The sequence below is a fragment of the Mirounga leonina genome, unplaced genomic scaffold (genome assembly GCF_011800145.1).
Source record: "Mirounga leonina isolate KUSES-001 unplaced genomic scaffold, KU_Mleo_1.0 Mir_126, whole genome shotgun sequence".
NCBI classification, from domain to species: Eukaryota; Metazoa; Chordata; class Mammalia; order Carnivora; family Phocidae; genus Mirounga; species Mirounga leonina.
In genome coordinates, this window is record NW_023270314.1 from 29096360 (window position 1) to 29118696 (window position 22337).

The 22337-nt window shown below is 43.6% G+C and overlaps 1 protein-coding gene across 1 annotated transcript; it reads right to left on the reverse strand.

The window, feature by feature from the left end:
• Nucleotides 1-11102: 11102 nt before the first annotated feature.
• CCDC184 (coiled-coil domain containing 184) lies at nt 11103-13823 on the reverse strand. The gene has a single exon (XM_035002051.1). The coding sequence runs from the start codon at nt 12921-12923 to the stop codon at nt 12333-12335; it is 591 nt and encodes a 196-aa protein (XP_034857942.1). The 5' UTR covers nt 12924-13823; the 3' UTR covers nt 11103-12332.
• Between the last annotated feature and the right edge of the window lie 8514 nt (nt 13824-22337).

Sequence of the window (22337 nt, forward strand, 5' to 3'; positions counted from 1 at the left end):
GGACAACGTCATTGTCTTCGGAACTTCCTTACCTGCCCTTTGCAGTTATTCCAGGAAGTCTTCCTTGACCTCTTCCCCTTTCTCGGTTCACTGGACTTAATATTGGTTCCCTGCATAACTTGTGCATTTTCCTAACCCTGTACTCTTACTTATTTACTTTTCTGTCTTCCCCACTAGTTTGTGATTCATTTTTGAGTCCTTAGCACGGTATCTGGAGGTGTTGTAGCGCTATTTTCTCAATGAAATCATAAGCAGAATGCTGATGTATTAACCAAATAATAAAGCTCTTCTAGTAGGTGTGGGGAGGGAGTGTCCAGAGCCGTGAACCCCCCAAAAAACCCTTGAGGCACTCATTATTAATGATTTAAGCTAAATATTCACTTTAATATATAGAAACATGGTTTACCCAGGACATGAAAATTAAACATGTCCAGATCCTCTAGGAGCACTCAAAATCTCATCTTTTTGGACTTCCGATCTGATTGCACGTTTGTTTTTATTTTTCAGTCTACAAGATACCTGTTTGCCTCTTCAGATCAGTTCCTCATCCTCTTTATCCACCCAGCTCCGGGCTTGGGAGGCTGACCTGCATGCAAGCATGTCAACAGAGCCCCTTACCGCCGGTTTCTGTTGGGTTCAGCCAATGAGTAGTATAGGCCGAAGATTAGAGGGAAGTAGAAATGTGAGGTTAGGCTGTTTAATCTTCTAGCTCTTTCCCCGTGGGGTTGTGACAAGCTCACCTGAGTCCATTTAGCTAAGATCACAGCTCCTGTCATGTAGCCTTCTCTACCTAGTTCTCTATTTCTAAGTTTTGGAACTGCCACCTCCCATTACCTCTTCAGGCTTAGCCCTTCTAAAACCAGATTTGGGGTACTGTAGCCCCTTTGCAATTTCCCTACACCCTGCTCACACTGTTGCAAATAATCCTTTATGAAACTTCCAAACTATCTTAATTTAAGTATGCCATCTGTTTCCTGGGGATACAGGACTGTAATACAAGACTGTTCTCTTACTGAGGCAATGAAAACAGTTATTTCAAATGGAAACATTTGGAAGGCTATATGATGTATAGAAAGAGCATGGGCTTTGAAGTTAGAGAAAACAGAGTTTCACGTCATTCAATTATTCATATTCATTTGGCAAATGTTCCGCAGTCCTATTAGTTGTGGTAGATATTTTAGAGTGCGCTATGGCACACAGACCATTCTCCAAGAACCCTCTTCTCCCACTGGGGTGAGTCCTGGCAACCAAGTTAGTATCATGGAACATCCCCACCCCATTATCACCACAATCAGTGCAGCGAAGCTGGATTGATTAAGTCCTCTTTCCTGGGAATTTGGAATTGGTATGCAGTGGGTTTAGTCATTTCTGGGCTGGAACAGGCAAACACTCAAGCTATGGAGCAGTTGTCTTCTTCCATGTATGGGAAGAAGCAAAGAAAGTTGGCAGGCAGGGAGAATAGATTGAAGTCAGAGGACAGAGAAGCAAAGACAGAAGACTATATCTGCAGAGAAAGAGCCTGAGATAATGGCTGCCCTGGTTTCAGTCAGCTTTGGAGGGCCAGCTGCATTCTTGCTCTTGGGTTTTGTGAGATAACCTTGCATCCTTATAATAAACTTTTCTTCCTCAAAGTTATTACAGATGGGTTTATATTTCTTGCAACCGAAAAAGTTATTACAAAATAAAGATATTACTAAGGTAATACCTACCTCAATGTGGTTATGGGGATTAAATGAGATGAAGTATTTCAAATATCTAAGTCAGTGTCTCCAAAAATGTTACTTTCTCTAAATGTAAATAGCATCCCATGTGTTCTGAGCATCAAAGGTATCTGTTCTTTGTTATTTCCTTTTTCAAATAATGAGCCCATTTTGCTGTCGGTATTTTTACAAGTTTTTCTTCATTTCAACTTTTCCTTTTCTAAGTGTTGTTCTGTTCATGGTCTAGGTGCTGATAAATTTGTGTTTGTGTTTTTCTATGTTTTGTTTGAAGTTTTTGTTCCTTGAAGGATTGAGTTAATTATACTCTTCAGTTCATGATACACCATCATTGTCCCTGCAAAGAAAAGCCCTCTTGTTTAAGTCTTTATTTCTTTAATCCATCGTTACACTCTATCTCCACTCCCATCCCCATCCCCAACAATAAGCAATTTTCTAATGTGTTTAAATGTGTTCTTAGAAAATAGTTATTATTCAATAGGCATATATTTTTAAATGTACTCCAAAGCTACTGATTTATATGTCTCATTCTGTGTCTTCTGTTTTTCACTAAGCACTGTTTTTCATCTCTATCCATCTTGCCAGATGCTAACATTTAATCTGTTACTTCATGCTGATGCCTAGTACTCCATGGTGTGCATTCCCCCCATTGTACTCATCCACTCCTCCAGTGATGAGCACCCAGGCTGCCCATGCCACTACAAATAACCCTGCAGTGAACATCCTCATATTAGTCCCCTTCTGAACTTGTAAAGAATTTGTTTTATATTGCTTAAGAAAGGGACTGCTGGGCTTTAGGGTATGAATCTATTTAATGTGTCCAAGTAATGCCAGCTTGCTTTCCAGACGTGGTAAAACCAGTCTTGCAGCAGATTTCCACATTGCTGACATCTGTAATTATCTAGATTTCTAGTTTTTGCTGGTTTGAAAGGTATAAACTAATATCTTATTGTTGGTTCAATTTGCATTTGATTACTAATGGTTTTGATCAGATTTCCATATGCATATTAGCTTTTATTTATTCTTTAAATCCTGTTGATATCTTTTGCACCTTTTTTTTTTCTCTTGGGTTGCTTTTTCCTGTTCATTTGCAGGAGGTCCATGTATATTCTAGGATATTACATCCTTGTCAGTTTTAGACAGAGCAAATATTTTCTTCATTCTGCCATCTCCCTATTAGCTTTGTCCAAGGTGCCCTTTGTAGAACATAAATCTTTGTTTTGTTATCAAATCCCCCAGTTTTTGCCTTGTTTATACTCTTGAAGGTACTGAAATATATGGACTACTCTCTTAGTTATGCTTGCTCTCTGCCTGACATCTCTAAATCTGAGTTCAGTGGCAAGGTCCCTGTGGTCATTCCATCCAGTCCTCTTCATTAGACTCCAAAGTAATTGCACTGACTAAATTTCATTCTTAAGAGAACCCCATCTTCCTTGAGCCCTTTCCCCCTATAGAGTTACAGGCTATGAAAATCATATCTTTCAATTATTTGAAGTCAGGCTTCCAGTAGCACTGGACTGCATCTCACCTGACCTCCTTGGCTATCAGGAAGAACCAAAATGGCATTGTTTCTTTCTTTCAAGATCTTCCTCACCCTCATTTTGCTAATCAATTCCCTCTTGGTGGGTCAGAGTTAGATCCAGAATCATCATCTTTGCTCTGCCATCTTCTTCCTTCTGAAGGATTATGTTACATTAAATCAACTTTCCCTCACTTCTGGAACTTCTTTGTGCCAGTTTCGTGATTTGTTCCTGGAATCTATAATCCAGTTATCTGTTTGGGCAGACTCTGGCACATTTTTACAATGATGTCATTTCTTTTCCTCTCCTTTATCTTCACCTAAATAATTCCTTTCCTGTTCCCATTCTCAAGGGTATAAAATCCCATATAAGAGTATCTTCATGATGTAAAGTGCTACTCTGACTTTCCTTTTATCATTTTCTTTTGTTTTTATTTTATTCCTCCTGCTTACTTTCTTTTGTCTCCTTCCTTCCTTCCTTCTGTCCCTACACTTTTTCTTTATCCTTTCCTTTCTAAATTTTATAAATGCTGAGAGTAGGGGCTTATAAATACCGACTTTCTGTAGATCACAGCATAGAAGCTTTTTCTGTCCCTACAGACATGCAGTGTGTATCACATGACTGCCAATTCCTTTCCAGTTGCACATCAGAACCCAGTTTTGTTTATTTGGAACAATGTTCTACACCTTTTCTCACTGCCATGTCCCAGTCATGAGTCCATTCTACCAAGTTTCTTTGTATCTGTGAGAAATTATTTTCCTTGTTGTATTTGTGTATTACCTGTACTTTGTGCACTGGTGTGGAGGCCATAAGTATTTTTTTCCCAACCCCTTTCTACTTACTTTTTCCAGGGAATTGAGATGCCAGCTGGGCTACTGCTTTTCTTCCAATGTCATACTTGATGTCCTCTGTAGTATGAAATCTTGTGGGTTTCCTCAGCATTTCTTTTTTTTTTTTTTTAAAGATTTTATTTATTTATTTGAGACAGAGAGAATGAGAGAGACAGAGAGCACATGAGAGGGGGGAGGGTCAGAGGCAGAAGCAGGCTCCCTGCCGAGCAGGGAGCCCGATGCGGGACTCAATCCTGGGACTCCAGGATCATGACCTGAGCCGAAGGCAGTCGCTTAACCAACTGAGCCACCCAGGCGCCCTCCTCAGCATTTCTTTTCTTTTACCTTGTCTTTCCCACCGCTTGGCCCTCAAGACGTGCGCGCCCACGCGCGCGCACACACACACACACACACCATTCCCATTTCAAAATTGAAGTACTCTTAATTCAGTTGACAATGCTTACAGAAAACAGATTTTCCTTTCAATCTTCTGAGAAGCACTCTGTCCCAATTCAAGAACACATCATTTCCTTATCATTAGACTGTGAGCAACTTAAGGGCAGAGACCGTGACTTCTTCGAGTCTGTTCCAGTGTCTACCACCTTCCATGATACACAGTAGGCAGTTGGTAAATACTTGCTGGCAGATTGACTCAGTCATGGTTCCCTTCTTGGATGTCTTTTTCCATCATGCTTATAAGAGTTATTCACCTGCTCTAAAAGGAATTTTAACTTGCCCTTTTTATTCTTGAAGCTGAGCCACCATAAGCTTCCCTTAGTATGTTATAACCACTTACAACAAAGTAAGGTGCAGTACCATTTAATGGGGGGGAAAAACAATACTGATTTAGACAAACAGGATTCTGGTCCTCATACTATTATTAACTATACAACGTTGGGCATGTCATCTCATCTGTTTCTTAATTATATGCAATGACATCATATATATTCATTCTAGGAGACTATGCCTTTTTATAAAGTACTTAGGGGAGATATAAGGTAAATTCCCCCCCCCCACTGAGGAGACTAAATGGGAGAGAAACTATTCTCAAAATAAGAGAAAGAATTTGCTTGTTACTCCAGAGCAGGCCGGAGGAGGAAGAGAGTAAAGGCCAGATAGGGTGGAGGAGCCTGTGAAAGACATAAATTCCTCAATGGGAACTTTCCTTGTGATCATTCCTCCCTCTATTTTTTTTATTCAAATCTACAGTAAACATTTTTAAATGCCTAGTAAGGTTGTATTTGTTATTGAAACCAGTAAAAGTGCTGTTTTATGTGTCCCAGGGCTGATAAGAAGTCAAACTGAGGCAGCTTGCATGGACTCAGGGGTGTGGATGCAGAAAGAAACAAAAGCACAATAAACTATAAGATATTATAGAAATTGTATGGAATGCTGTGGAATTCTCAGAATTTGGCATTGGAATTTGGGCCAAATTTAATCAGATACTTTAAGAGACAAAGTAGTCTCTTCAGACATCTGAGTTATATATAAAAAGCCTATATGATCATCACTAAGATTTCTTTCAGCAGTAACATTTTTGAAGATTCTAAGATATGGGAACATATTTTTTTATTCCCAGCTCTAAAATCCTATAATTTTTCATTTATATATGTAAGGCTCAAACATTTATTTCCTGCCTATTATGAGAAAGTTTCCATTTCTACTGATTTCATCAATTCCAAACATACTCCCTCCCCCGCCTCCCCATTTTAGCATTTCTGAAGTGGGATGTGTCTTATAATCAGTAATCAATGTCAGCTTACAATTACTGTTGGCCAAACAGCAGTCATGACAAAGTTGTCACTGCCTACACATGCCTGGGCCTAGTTGTTATTCTAGGTAGTGTGACTGGAAATCTACAATCCCTTGATGTTTTCCATTAATTAACCATTCAAGGCCCATTCGAAGGAATATTAGTCCTGGTTGTTGTCTGAACATATGCCTTGAACACTTCTGGCAAGATCAAAAAAGTCCCAGCTTTAAAACTTGCAGAATAGGTTTGTGGCCTGGAAGAAATTGCCAAAGACAATAGTGAAGCTCTTTTTTTTTTTAAGAAATGCTGCTTCACTAACACTCAAAATGACCTAGAGAATATAAATGTTTGGAAAAATACAGACATCAGCAACAGTGAGTCAAAAGTGATTGATAAGTGTCAGACTCAATATGAAGAAATTATAAGAATACCATAATGACTTTCAACTATATTTGTGTGCATTGTAGTGATACAAAAAAGTTCTATTTCTAAATAAGTCTAAATCAGCTCTTTAAACAGAATGAAAATTTAAAATAAAAGCGATGAAGTTAATTGGCATTGAAATTTGGGCCAATTCTTTCTTAATGGTATCTAAAATTAGGGCACCTGGGTGGCTCAGTTGGTTAGGTGACTGCCTTCGCCTCAGGTCATGATCCTGGAGTCCCAGGATCGAGTCCCACATCGGGCTCCCTACTCAGCGGGGAGTCTGCTTCTCCCTCTGACCCTCCCCCCTCTCATGCTCTCTCTATATATATCATTCTCTCTCTCAAATAAATAAATAAAAAATCTTAAAAAATAAAATAAAATTACATGTCACACAATTGGTGGTGCCTTAAAGTCAATAAAATACGGTAAATACTTAAGAGACTATAAAAATGAGAAAGAAGTTCCAGTCCTCAAGATACTCATAATCTGGAAGAGAGAATAACAAGCACATAAATAATAGAAGTAAGTAAAAATATAATAATTGTCCCCAAAAGAAGTACCAACGAAAAGATTTGGATATTTAAAGGAGGAAGAGATCACATTAGGAAAGGCTCCACGAAAGAAGTAGCATTTGAGAAGGGCCTCAAGGAACTGGTAGGATTCCAACTGGCAGAAACAGAATAGAGCAGGAAGAGTGAAGAGAATGAGCAAAGAATCAGATGTGGGAAGGTGGGCATTTCTGGGGAATGGTCAATAACTTATTTTGACTATAGGGTTTGTTAACCTTTGTGTTTTAACCTTTAAGAATTGGATGAAAGCAATGAACCCAATTCCTAGAAGTAAAAGCACAAATTCATAACCAAAAAGTTTTGCATACTATTTCTGGGGACTTCCAACATTTGCAGGTAGCATAAGAGAGAGAGAAGAGGGAAAAGCAGTCTTCCCAGACACCCCGTGAGAAGCTGGTGCAGGTGACCAAGGCTGCCGAAATCCCTTTTCTGGAGGAGAGATTTACATCTGACTGAACTGGGGAAGAATGACTAAGAGAAATGGAATCAAGGGCCAGGAGGGACTCATCCAGTCTACTGGTCCAGAGATTTAAAAGAACTGGGATACCCTTGGGAATCATTTCTAGCTGACTGGATGATATAGGCTTCCAAAGATGGAATGGTTGGCTAGAAAATGTACCTGGGAAATAAATGTATGGGTAAAAAAAAGTATGCCAGGGTCTTACCCAGGAGAACTTTGACTCCCTACAACCACTGGATTTTCTACTTAATTCAGGAAGTAATAGGGACATGATGCAGATTTCTGAGGAGAATGAGTGTTCAGAGCTGTGGTTTAGAGACTAATCTTAAGGATTACAAGTGTGTGAGAGGCCGGGGCAGTCAGGAGTTTATTGCAGTTGGTTTTTATATTGTTCAAATACATTCCATTTATTCTGTTTCCCCCGCCACCCACTATTTGGCAAAGAGCCAGGCCTTTAGTATGCAGTTGGTAGCACTTGCTGAACTGAGCCATAAATTCACCGAGGGTCCCCTTGTACTGTCCCTATTCCTCGCCAGGTGGCACCATGACAGCGCCATTTACAGAGCCGACTTCCTTCTAGACACACGGTGCTTCCAAGCAGAAAGGCTGTGTTTCTGTGAGGGAATCCACCTTCTGGGGACAATGTAGAAGTTGGGGGAAATGGTAGTTGGGATAAAAGATTCAAGATTACTCCTTTTATTCTTCTATGTCATTTCTTACCGTCACAGAATATCTTGGCTGAATTTCTATCCCTAGGCATGTTCACGTGGAAAGATGCCTAGGAAAACCTGCCTTTTCAAAGATGCAAGCAGTTTTCCATCTTGCCAGAAGTATAAAATTACATGTATTGGGGGAAGAACTGTTCCTTAGTTCTGGGAAAACTTCTAGGCGAGACATTTCATTACACATATCAAGCAGAGACCATAGTCTTTCATGACACTGAGGCCACATAAAAGTGCGTATTTATGTTAGAGGCCATTTTGCATCTCTTATAAAAATAATTATTTCTCTAGAACAGATTTTACTTGTACCAAGCTAAAATTGTAGCTTATTTCTATTAAGTTTTATGTCTTTTCATTTTGAGATTAAGAGCTAACCCTGAGAGCTTTCCCTTAGACTGATGAAAGACAGAAGTGCCAGAAATGGAAAGAATTATGATGAGTTACACACAGCATTGTGTTAGGCCCAGACAGAAAGTGCAGTGCAGTGCAAAACTTTTGGAGGGCGAGGTGCATCTCCTCACCTGTATTCATCAGCAGTGCTCTGGCAAATTCCCAAGTACGAGAAGACTTGGAAATAATGGGAGGCAGGATTCTTAGCACAGATGTTGATATAATTTGAATTTATTGAATAGGTGGTGAGTAATAAAATAGGTGGTGAATAAACCAGATTTATGTGAAGATTTCACTTCACTGTAGGAAATGCTCTGGAGGCCCCAGGAGGCAGGGGTGCCATATAGTGCTGGCTCAGCAGGGTCATCTCTTGCTTGGTATTCTTCAAGGTAAAAAGTCTCATTACTCTTTAGCTCAGTGATCCTTTTTTACTTAATTCTTACCTTTAAGAATTAAGTTGAAACAACAGATCTCTCTAGAGAATGTTCATACTTACACACTTCAGCATTTAATTTCAAGAGGCTTTGGCCCCCTGAAGTTCAATAATAACCCTGTCCATGAGTCCCAGGTTAGGTATCTCACCTGAAACTCACTCATCAGGAGCATCCCAAAGGAGAAATGCAAGGGAAGGACAGGGAAGAGGGAGAAATAAGGCAGTGGGAGACACCTGTGCTGGACCCCTAGGAGATGCTGGTGCAGGTAACTTTAAAGAGCTGAAGAATTGCTTTTTCTGGGGAGATTTTTATCTGGTCTTGGGAGGAGTAGCTAGAGAACTTCTGGGAGGTCCTGAGCTAAGGGACTTATGACACATTTAGGACAGTGGGCATAGGAAGGGGAACTGAAATGGAGCCAAAGGGTAAAGAGCTCAACCAGACCTTTCTATAGAAGCTAAAGGGCTTAGCTGCCTTGGGATTCATGTCAGACTCTGCAAAAACGGAGCTATAGGGAACAGGAAAGAGGCACAAGAATGGAGCTATGTCGGGGAATATCTGGGAGCTTTGGCTTCTTCCTCTCAAGAAGCAGGTCCAGAAGGCCATCTTCTCAGTGCCATTATTACATTATCATCCACTAGACTCTGTTGAGGGCCACAGACCAAAACTTGAACTACAATTTCTTGTTCTCATTGAGAAGATGAAAAGGGACTAAAACTAAAATGTCATTTCCTTTTCAGGACTCTTAGACTCCTGACTGGGGAAATAAGGGACCCGAGGATCTAAATAATAGAGCAATTAGCACAGCGGTTCCAATTTAGGATTCTTTAAGTCAGAAGACCTGGGTTTAAGTCCTGGTTCTGCCAAGTACTAGCTGTGTGACCTTGAGAAAGTCTTGGCCTCTGTTTCTGGAACTGTTAAGTGAAAATAAAAATAGTGTTTACTTCTCACTGGAGATGAAATTGGACAGTGTCTGGCACATGGTAAGTGCTCAGTAAATGATAGCTATCATTGTTATTGGTGCTGAATGCTGGAACTATAACAAGAAACTATCTCCCAGCCTTTGGGGATACTTCCCCACAACTATGGTTTAGCTGCCCTCTCTAGGGCCCCAGCACACATTCCCCAACCACTGCACAACCCAAAGCTTCCTTTGGTCATCCTATACAGGGCTGGCCCCCAAGACCTTTTTGGCCCATAGCTGCATGACATTTATGATGAAAAGCCCCATGTCACCTTGGGAATTTCATCATCCCCCTTTATTTGACTATCCTGAAAGTTAAGAGTTCTTTAGATGGGGAAGGGTTATATAAAAAGAGAGCTTCTAGAACCTTCTCTAGGTAGTTTTGTTTTCCCAGAGAAGCCAGTCACAACCATCACCACCCCCATCCCAAGAGAACTATAAAAAAACTAACCTTTGCACAAGAGTTCCTACAGGTCTTAGATATCTTTATCCCCAACAACTTCTTGTCCCCATTTTACACATGCAGAAATTAAGTCTCAAGCAGCAAGCCAAGTTTCAAACAGTCATTCAGTGTTGGAACCGAGATTCAAACCCAGATCTGTGGTTCCAGTGCTCTTTCCACCTCTCCACAGCAACCAGCAGCAAGAACACAGGCACACAGACATACACATATGCACACCACATGCACACACACACACACACAGCACTCCAGCTCATTCTTCTTCCCAAGGGCAGCCTTGGGAAATTCCATAGCCCAAGGGAGCAGACTAGAGCTGATGTCAGTCTAAGCTCCACAGGGAATACCTTACCGGCATTCTCCACTAGAGGCCGGAGGCAGTTATTGTGGTTTCTTTTGTGATGTGTCACTCTACTCCCAGAGATTCCGGGCAATCCTTCCAAACAATACCCACAATACCCCATCCCTAACCCTCCCATGGAACAGGTGTCATGCCTGCCATTCCAGGGCTCAGATCTGGAAGCCATCTCTCAGGGAGCAGGTGCTTCACTGAAAAGAAGTCACTTGCACATCTGGAGTTCTGCTACTAAAAACCCTAGTTAGTTTGGGAGACTCAACACATACGCTCTCTTTCTCCCCACCCCCACCCCCCCATCCAGCTTGAGTTCAAGGTCCAGGATGGAAGGGAAAGTAGGTAGAGTTGGCAATGCACGTCCGACCAGGGCAGGGTCAGTCAACTCCTTGGAACTGGAGGCAAGGAGAGAGGAAGGAAGGCATGGTCCCTGCAGTTCCCCCTAAGCCCTGGTCCGTGTAGTGGGCCCAGAAGCCCCACCCTGACATCCCCCTAGTACCAGTCAGCAAGGAGGGGAGATGACGCCTCTTTATTAAGGTTAACACCAAGGAAAGCATTGAGAAAGAATACACAGCGGAGGAGAAAGGGCACACAGAGTCACTACTTGAGGAGGTGGGAGGGAGGCACATCAGTTGGGAACCTCAGGACAGCCACATGCTCCATGCCCTGGTTGTGGGGGAAAGAGGAAAAGGGAGGGGAAAGCGCCATGATAGCCTGGGGCTCACAGAAGGGTCTGAAGCCCCCTGAACCTAACACCAGAGCCACAAGCCCTGCCCCTCAGGGCTCACACACTACTACACAAGTCGACACACATAACACACACAAGACATTATGGAGGCAACACCGAGAGGCAGCGGGCAGGGACAAATTGACAGGAAAAGGAACTAAAGTTAAGCGGGTGTAGCCAGGAGAGAGACAGTTTTTGGCTGCGGCCCCCAAGAGTCCCTCAAACGTCCCCTAAATCTGGGCTGCTGCTGAGCACCCCCAAGTCTCTGCCTGTGTACTGGGCTCTTTGTTCTCTAAGCCCCAGTGAGTGGATAAAGCAATCCCAGATGAAGTCAGTGACAAGGCAGGATCCGCTCTGCATGCAAAAATCCTAGAGGTTGAGCTATTATGTCTTCATGCACATTCATAGCCAGCTCCTCCCAGCCCAGGGGCCCTTGGAACCCCATTCACCCAGATTCCTAGGGCTGCATCCCTCCTCAAGCTTCCTTTACCAATCAGCAGCCGCAGAGATCTGTGAGAGGGAGAGGCTTCTGCAGAGCACTGAATATTTTGGATTTCAGCAGAAGGGTAAATTTTCTGTTGCCAGAACAGAATACCCCCAATTCCTTAATGTCTAGGTAAATCGTTAGAGATTATTTGCCATAGTCCTAGATAAGTCCTTTTTCAGAATAGAAAAAGCAGAATTTTATTTACACAATTCAGGGGTTCTCCTGTTGGCTGGGGAGGGGGAATGGGCAGGGTAGGGGATGGATGGGAGTCCAGAGATGGGCGCTTCCTCTCCCGGAACCTCACCTTTCCGCAGTTTGCTAGGTCTCCCTTGGTTAGGCAGAAAGAATTCTTGATGCTCCCAAAGTCCTTCACCCTATAAATCCTTTCTCGAGGGAGTCTCTCTGCCTGACCCACAAGAGCAGCGGTCGGAGTGAAGCATGCTGCACCGCACCGTTCAGTCCCCTCGCGTCATGCACTCGGAAACCCAAAGCCAGCCCAGGAAAGTAGTGCCCCCTCGGAGTCCCCTCACAGAGAGGCCTCGCCCTCCAGCTGCAGCAGGGTAATGTCGGGCAGATCGAGGGGCTCCACAAGTGGCCCGTCCCCCCCAAGGAGACCAGCACAGGGGCTCTCGGGGCGCTCACAGTGACTAGTGGGTGTGGTGGAACTGGGCATCTCCTTCTCTTCTTCATCGTCGTCCTCATCCTCGTCCTCAGGATCGCGACCCAGCAAACCGCTGTCCCCGATCCCAGGCGAAGAGGTCTCCGGCTCCTGGGGGGCACCGGGGCAGCTCACCTTGCCGCCGACCACGCCCAGACCGCCCTGGCGGGGCGCCGTGGTCATAATCTGGCACATGGAGACGATGGCCCGCTGGTTGGCGCACACGTCGTCCGAGAGCACCTGGATGTGCGAGGCCTGCTCGTCCAGGGCCCCCCGCATGGCCCTCACGTCCTCAAACAAGGCCTGCAGCTGGGCCTTCAGGTGCTCCATCAGTTCCTTCATGCCGCCGTTGTACTCCCCGGAGATCACGTCCCCCACGGCCGGCACGGTGGACACCTCCAGAGGTGCCGGCATGTCGCCGCCGTCCTTGGTCATGATCTCCAGCGGACCGTCTTCCATTGAATGGCAGAAGCGGGCGGTGGCGGCTCTGGGTCCGGTCCAGCCCGGCCTCCGGCGTGGGGGGAGGACGGGGATGGGGGAGAGGTCCCCGGAGGGGCGGGGAGGAGCCGAGGGAAGAGGAGGCTCCCGAGAGGGGCCGGGAGCCGCCGTGAGGAGACGAGTCCCGGGCGGAGGGCGCGGGCAGGATCGGGGGCGGCCGGGAAGAGCCGGCGGGACGAGGACCCGGCGAGAGTCCCAGGCCGGCGACTCTCCGGCTTGCCCCGGGGCGAAAGCGCCCAGACCTGCCTCGCCTCCTGAATTGCGCCCGTGTCAGCGCCGCCCTCCGGGCGCCACGAGCGGCAAGTGCCCGCGGGCTCTCTGGGTCACAGAAGCGCTCGCGAAGGGGCCCGGGTGGAGGCCGGCAGTGGGTACCGCTCGGGACTAACCCCGGCCATCAACGGGCAGCGCCCGCGAGTGTGGTTGGAGAGGCAGGGGCGGGTCTCCCAGCGGCGCCGCGGATGCTCCTCCGTTTCCAAGGCGACGCACGGCACGTAAGTGACGTGTGTCTCCATGGCAACCAGGAAGTGGCGAGGAAAAGGAAGGATGGTTGCGAAGCTGCAGTGGGGCTCTGGAGTCTGAACTAGCGGGTGGGGCAGGGCGGGAGGGGACGCTGCAGTGGCCTCCGCTGGGTGCAAAGAGCGTGTGGCTGCGATGCTTAATAGGGAAGCATGAGAGAGCAGTTTGCTGCATAAACCTCCAGGTCAGGGAGAGATCGTCCCTCCCCCCGTCTGGGTACTAGAGCCTGAGCGCAACTGCCTTGGAAGGATTTTTCATCCACCCGCAATCCCTTCTCAGAGGATGGCGCTAGAGCCGGGTCTTGCTACTCTGCCCTCCAGCCGTCCGCAGGAAAGCAGGGAGGGTGGAGAGGCCGACGCTAATAATCCCAGACCTGAGCTGGGGCGCGCCCGGCCTCCGCGGTGCAGAGGGTGGGGAGGGCACTAAAAGAGGTTTCCGCCTTTCCCTTCAGCTTCTGCAGTAAATCAGCCCTCTCGCTGTAGATAGCACAGAAGCTAAGAAAGGATGGGATTCCCTTCCATATGAGATGAGACCCAACCGTTCCTGCCCTGGGCACTGGGACTTTTTCCATGATGATGAAGCAAAGTACTTAAGTTTGAGAACGAAAGCTCCATAAGGGCAGAGGTTTGTCTCCACGCCCTCAATCACGGAATCCCCAGCACCTAAAATAGTGCCTGGCACGTAGTAAGTAAATGCTCTATGTATTTATTGAATGACTACTTTAACAGGAACCACTATGCCCGCATTCCCTCATCCAGAACTCTCCAGCCCACACACAGCTGATGTTAGGGGACCTGAATTCAATTTTGTTTCTGCCTTTTAATTCAGGGACCTTGGATGAATAATCTTCCTGATCTGTTAGGGAATTGAACTGGATAATCTATAATATTATTTCTTACCTGAATAACACTCTGCATCAGCTCACAGGGGAAAGGGTAAACTGTTAGCCATGTGTGGAAGGGATGGGTGGGGACAGTGTGGGGATTTCCCTGGTTGCCTACTCTAGTAAGGAAGTGTGGGGCTAGCCCAGAGAAACTTTTCTAGCACTAAAGAACAGTTTGGTTTATGCCTATTTTACTATTATTAAAATAGAAATAAGTGGGGAAATAACCTAAACAGCAGAAAGTTTAACCTAAGGCATTGCTGATATAATAAAGTTTTGTGCAGCCATTAGAAATTTGGTTTCCCGGGCGCCTGGGTGGCTCAGTTGGTTGGGCGACTGCCTTCGGCTCAGGTCATGATCCTGGAGTCCCAGGATTGAGTCCCACATCAGGCTCCCTGCTCGGCAGGGAGTCTGCTTCTCCCTCTGACCCTCCTCCCTCTCATGCTCTCTGTCTCTCATTCTCTCTCAAATAAATAAATAAAATCTTTAAAAAAAAAAGAAAGAAAGAAATTTGGTTTCCCAAAATAAATATACGAACAAATTAAAAACCCTACAGTATGATATTTTCTAAAACAAATGATTCAGTCCTATTTGCTTGTTCATTCCTTTTTTCATTCCACAAGCTTGTGGCGCTCTCACCTTGGTTATCACTCCTACCTCCACCCTGTTCCCCACAGGTTATTCTTAAAGCTTAGGAGAAGACAGAAATGCTTTTCTAAGCACAGCTGAAGTGGGCTGGTATTTACAAAAAGACTTTACTAGAAAAATATAGGAAAACTAGAAACAGAGACAATGCACGCTCTCAAACACACAGACACACAGCTGAGCTTACACAGCATAAATTTCTGATCATATTACAGCAAGCATGTTCTCAGGGCATATGGGTTCAACCCTGCTGTTCATAACAGGAGACCTCTTCTATAGCCAGAAAAGACATGATTTTTGGGTTTTTTGCCTGGGTCTGTTACTTTACATTCTTGACCAGCACTTCACATGGACGATTTCATCTTGCCAGGTTTCTCAGCCTTCAGGTGGGTCCCTGCCTTCTACCTATAAAGATGACCCTGTCCCTCATATAGGGCCTTCCATCTTAGTCTTACTCTTACATTAACCATAGTCCCCATACAGTAGGAGCTGGGTTATGTCATCATACAGGGCTTTTTGCCACTATTGTTGAGGATCCCATGTATGTCAAGGCTTTCAGCATAAGATTACCTCATGCTGCCCAGAGGCACTGGCATGAAGTCTGCTGAGAATACAGGGGGTCTGAGCCTAGCGGGAAGGGAAATTATTGGAGAAGTACGAAAGAACATGGGAAACAGGTGCAGAGATCAAGGGGTGTGGCTGATCCAGTCCAGTTCCAGGTCAGACGTTTGAGAACTAAGGGAGGTGGGAACTGGGGGGATAGACTAGTAGCAGGACTTGAAAATGTGAGGAGGAGACAATTGGTGCGTCAGATTCAGAACCAGATCATTTTAGGAACTCTGTGTGAAAATGGAACTAGGAAAAATAGAAGGGTCTAGCTGCTGAAAAATAAGGGGGACAGATACAGAGAGGAAAGAAGCTTTAGTTGGCTGGCTGGGTTTCAGGGCTGGGACCTCTGGACACCAGTGCCCTAGGGTTTGTTTAAGGGATCCATTCCCAAGCAAAAGGGGGCTGAATGGGCACTCCGGCCATGTCATTAGAGTATTCACACATAGCATGGATGCCATATAGCAAGAAAAAAATAACCTGCTTCCTGCCTTTCTCTCATCCTCAGGGAACCACCCTAGCTGTTCTATTTCTTCATCCCAGTCTCATGAGCCAATGGGGGGAAGAGACTCCATGGTACATAGATACAAGTCTCCATCAGGTACACCTAGTTCCAAACATCACATTCTCACTAGGATTGTGATTACGCCAGTTTATCTCCAGTCTGTCTTTTATAGAGCTAGTGTACTTTTTGAACCATAATTACAACAGTCATGATGAAGATGCTCTCTTGACCCAAATCAAGAGTGATGATCAAAATCAAGGCAGAGTTGACTGCTATACTTAAGGTTCACGATCCCAGACAGTCCTCTTCAGATGTAAATTTTATGGCATAGAGTTGCCTTGGGGCCCATCTCAGCATGATATCACATTCAAAAGAAACACATCCAACAGCCAAAAAGAATTGAAAAGCACTTTAAATTTTTATTATAGTCTCTGGGGAAACTCTAAAGGAATTTGCATTCTCAGCACAGAGCAAAATATCTTAAACTTTTCTTCCCTCCTTCTCTACTCATCTCACACGTCCTGACATAGCTGTAGCTCCCATTCCCTCTCCTTTCTCTGCAGACACCCCCAGACTTTCTCTCAAGCCTGCTTACTTTACCTCTTGGATGTATTCTTTTTCTCTTCTGTGAGAAGGAACTTCTTGTCCTTGTTTCAGCTCCTTTGATTTTGCCCTCTATTCTGCACAGGTACCCGGAGCATCAGCTGTCAATGACAGAGTCTCTTCCTAGAGGGCAAGAAAGACTGAGAATACTCATTCTTGTAGGTTTGGTCTGTCACACAGACTAAATATTCTCATCATGTGAGGGTGGTTTGTCTGGTATTCCAGACAAACTGTTTTTCTCATTTTCTCTACTCTTTTTTTAAAGGTTTTATTTATTGATTTGAGAGAGAGAGAATGAGCAAGAGAGAGTGCACATGAGCAGGGGCAGAGGGAAAGGGAGAAGCAGATTCCCCTGCTGAGCAGGGAGCCCCATGCGGGGCTGGATCCCAGGACCCTGGGATCACGACCTGAGGTGAAGGTAGAAGCTCAACGACTGAGCCACCCAGGCGCCCCTCATTTCCTCTACTCTTACACAGAGAAATGGACTTGGTAGTTTGCAAGGACCCCGAACTATTATGAGACTTTGGCTGGAGAGGGTGTCCAAATGTCCCCAGTCTCAAGAGCTCTATTGTCATAGACATGGCCATGAGGTGAGACACACACACACACACACACACACACACACACACACCATCACCTAAGCCTGAGCAAGACTTTCAGTTGCTTGCTCTCTGCCCTCAAACTATTTTTAGGAGTTTTAAAAAGCCCCCCACACACACACACACATTTCTTTCTCTTCCATATTAACTTTATTCAAAGCAAGAATTCCTGGGGCTCCTGGGTGGCTCAGATGGTTAAGCATCTGCCTTCGGCTCAGGTCATGATCCCAGGTCCTGGGATCGAGCCCCACATCGGGCTCCCTGCTCAGCAGGGAGCCTGCTTCTCCCCCTCCCTCTGCTTCTCCCCCTGCTCATGTTCTCTCTCTCTCTGTATCTCTGTGTCTCGAATGAATAAATAAAAAAATCTAAAAAAAAAAGCAAGAATTCCTTCTTATGCAGTCTGAATTTCCACTGAAAATCACCTGTCATTCCAGTTAAACCTGTTGTGCTGGTGTTCACCCTATCTCCCCTTTCTGCATTACAGCTGCTTTTGTGTCAACACTTGGAGAGACCTTTTCCCCCCTCACTGTACATTCAGTCATTTATCCTGTGCCACTCTGACAGGACTAGTTCCAGTCCAAGGGTTGCTGGGTAGGTGGCCACAGACTGCCATTTGGAGCTCTGGAGCCAAACATGATGCCTGATACAGGGCTTCATGTACCTCCCATCCTTTCTATATATTTTCTGCCCCCAGAAAGCTGCCAGTAGCTCAGGGACTGCCCACAATTTCACATGATTAGAACACTGACGTTCCTGGTGTTTAATTGTAATGACTATGTGGAGACCTACATCCCCTCTGCTTCACACTTGTGGACTTTTTTAGTGTTTGGGGGGAAATTCTCTTCATTGGAAACAGTGATTATGGAGAAAGATTCTTTAGAGATGGAGCATGGAGGTGATGCTGGGGTATAATTTGAATCAAAGGTCTAATGGAAGAAAGGAAATAATCAACAGAGATGTGAGAGAGAAAGAAAGGCTAGAAAGAAGATAGTACAGAGGATAGACAGCAACATCATTCCCTGATCCACTGTGAGGGCAAGAGGTGGATGATGGATTTAAGTCAGATTTTTAAAGGGCTTCTTTTTTTTTTTTTTCATGTTTCAAGTTTTTACTTAAATTCTAGTTAGTTAACATATAGGGTATTATTGGTTTTAGGAGTAGAATTTAGTGATTCATCACTTATGTGTAACACCCAGTGCTCATTACAAGTGTCTTCCTTAATCTCCATCACCCATTTAGCCTACCCCTCCACCCCTCCAGCAACGCTCAGTTTGTTCTCTACAGATAAGTGTCTCTTATGGTTTGCCTCCCTCTCTTTTTTTTCCTTCCCCTATGTTCATCTTGTTTTGTTTCTTAAATTCCACATATGAGTGAAATCATATGGTATTTGTCTTTCTCTGACTTATTTTGCTTAGCATAATACGCTCTAGCTCCATCCATGTTGTTGCAAATGGCGAGATTACATTCTTTTTGATTTCTAGTATTCCATTGTATATATAGACCACATCATCTTTATCCTTTCTTCAGTCAGTGGACATTTGGACTCTTTCCATGAATTGGCTATTGTTGATAATGCTGCTATAAACATCAGGGTGCATGTACCCCTTCAAATCAGTATTTTTGTGTCCTTTGAGTAAATACCTAATAGTGCAATTGCTGGGTCCTAGGGTAATTCTGTTTTTTATGTTTTAAGGAGCCTCCATACTGTTTTCCAGAGTGGCTGCACCATTTTGCATTCCCCCCAACAGTGTAAGAGGATACCCCTTTCTCCAGATCCTCACCAACATCTGTTGTTTCCTGTGATAGGTGTGAGGTTGTATCTCATTGTGGTTTTGATTTGTATTTCTCTTCTCATGTATCTGGTAGTCATCTGTATGTCTTCTTTGGAAAAATGTCTATTCATGTCTTCTGCCCATTTCTTAACTGGATTATTTATTTTGGGTGTGTTGAGTTTGAGAAGTTCTTTATAGATTTTGGATACTGACCCTTTATCAGATGTGTCATTTGCAAATATCTTCTCCCATTCTGTAGGTTGCCTTTTAGTTTTTTTGATTGTTTCCTTTGCTGTGCAGAAGCTTTTATCTTGAAGAGGAGTCCCAGTAGTTCATTTTTGCTTTTGTTTCCTTTGCCTCCTGTCTAGTAAGAAGTTGCTACAGCCAAGATCAAAGAGGTTGCTACCTGTGTTCTCCTCTAGGATTTTGATGGTTTCCTTTCTCACATTTAGATCTTTCATCCATTTTGAATTTATTTTTGTGTATGGTGTAAGAAAGTGGTCCAGTTTCATTCTTCTGCATGTTGCTTTCCAGTTTTCTCAACACCATTTGTTGAAGAGACTGTCTTTTTCCCAGGATATTCTTTCCTGCTTTGTTGAAGATTATTTGACCATATAGCTGTGGGCCCATTTCTGGGTTTTCTATTCTGTTCCATTATCTATGTGTCTGTTTTTGTGCCAGTACCATACTGTCTTGATGACTACAGCTTTGTAATATACCTTGAAGTCCAGAATTGTGATGTCTCCAGCTTTGCTTTTTCAAGATTGCTTTGGCTATTTGGGATCTTTTGTGGTTCCATACAAATTTTAGGATTGTTTGTTCTAGCTCTGTGAAAAAATGCTGGTGGTATTTTGATAGGGATTGCATTACATATGTAGATTCTATGAGGCTAGCATTACCTTGATTCCAAAACCAGACAAAGATACCACTAAAGGAGGGAATTATAGGCCAATATCCCTGATGAACATGGGTACAAAAATTCTCAACAAGATTCTAGCAAATCGAATCCAATTGTACATTAAAAGAATTATTCACCACGATCAAGTGTGATTTATTCCTGGGCTACAAGGGTGGTTCAATATTTGCAAATCAATCAACATGATACTGTACATTAATAAAAGGATAAGAACCATATGATCCTCTCAACAGATGCGAGAAAAAGCATTTGACAAAGTACAGCATCCATGTTTTATAAAAACCCTAAACAAATTAAGGATAGAGGGAACATACCTCAACATCATAAAGGCCATGTATGAAAGACCCACAGCTAATATCATCCTCATTGGAGAAAAACTGAGAGCAGAAAAATTATTTGACAAAATACAACATCCTTTCCTGATTAAAACTCTCCAGAGTATAGGGATAGAGGGAACATTCCTCAAGCTCATAAAATCCATCTATGAAAAGCCCACAGTGAATATCATCCTCAATGGGGGAAAGCTGAGAGCCTTTCCCTTAAGATCAGGAACACATCAAGGATGCCCACTCTCACCACTATTGTTCAACATAGTACTAGAAGTCCTGGCAACAGCACTCAGACAACAAAAAGAAATAAAAGGTATTCAAATTGGCAAAGAAAAAGTCAAACTCTCTCTTTTCGCAGACGGCATGATACTTTATGTGGAAAACCCAAAAGACTCCACCCCCAAATTACTAGAACTCATACAGCAATTCAGTAATGTGGCAGGATACAAAATCAATGCACAGAAATCAGTTCCTTTCTTATACACTCACAACGCAACTGTAGAAAGAGAAATTAAAGAAATGATCCCATTTACAATTGCACCAAAAACCATAAGATACCTGGGAATAAACCTAACCAAATAGGTGAAAGATCTGTACTCTGAAAACTATAAAACACTGATGAAAAGAATTGAAGATGACACAAAGAAATGGAAAAACATTCCATGCTCATAGATTGGAAGAACACTGTTGTTAAAATATCTATACTACCTAAAGGGCTTCTTGAGAGTGATAGATATCTGAGATGAAGGAGCCTCAATTGCTTGGCGGACTTGAAAACTGGGAGAGTCTTACCTGTCTGATTTTAGCTTGGAAAGAAATAGATATTGGAAGGAAACATATACTCGAGACTAGCTCTGTGATATTTTGGCACCATACTATCCACGTTTTAACCACAAACCCAGAGTTAAAAGAGCCCTGAAGTGACTGTTTTTCAAAATAGGAAGATTGCCGAAATGCACACAGATATTTCTCTAATCCATTTCCTCCTCCCCATTTCTATAAGCAACACCATACTGCAGACCCTTGCTATCTCATGCCCAGAGGATTGTAACAGCTCTTTTCTCTCAGCCTTGCCTCTGCCCCTTCCCTTCTCTCTACTCCCTGTGCATCCTTCTCCCTGGCAGTAGTTAGAGGAATCTACCTAAAATTCAGATTTGGGCCTTTTCACAGCCCAGCTTAAATGTTCCAAAGGCTTCCACAGCTTCCAGCCTCATTTTTCCCCACCACTTTCTGCTCCACTGTTTACCTCCCAGATGCACAAATCTGCTTATAGTTCCCATGCACCCAGCACACTTTCATGCCACACCCTACCTTTATTCACACTGTCCTCTATGTTTAACACCTTTCTCGTCTTTTTTTCCCTTTATTTTTGGACCCTTATCGGTTATGAAATATAACACAAATGCATACAAGTAAATAAACATACATTTACAATTGAGAAAGGCAATAGAGCACTATCTAGGAAACAGAAACAGATACTGCAGTCGTCTTCACTCCCCTCCCCAAAGTCCCCCACTGCCACGCTGGAGTCAAACTCTCTCCTTCCTATGGGTACCCACTATCTTGATTGTCATGATAATAATTTTTCACTTTTCTATATAGTTTATCACACATTTACACATCCCTACACAATATAGTGTGATTTTGCCTGTTTTTGAATATTATATGGATGGAATCACAAGGACTTTATTCTCTTGAACTTTACATGAATGGAATCACAAGTTATCTTTAGTGTTTTATGTCCTGCTTATTTTTCACAACATGAAATTTGTAAATGTCATCAATGTTTTTGGAGTACCTGTGCTTCATTCATTTTCATTGTTATACTGTATTCCATTATATGAACATACTACAATGCATAAATATCTGTATTTATAGTTGCACTCTACTGTTGATGGACAGTTCATTTGTTTTCAAATGTAGGCTATTACTAGCAATACTACTATGAATATTCTAGTACATGTCTCATGGTACACATAAGAAGCTTTTCCAAAGTAGAAT

What these genes read in the sequence shown, in the direction of transcription:
- CCDC184 (XM_035002051.1), bottom strand. Translation starts at nt 12,923, where the DNA reads ATGGAAGACGGTCCGCTGGAGATCATGACCAAGGACGGCGGCGACATG.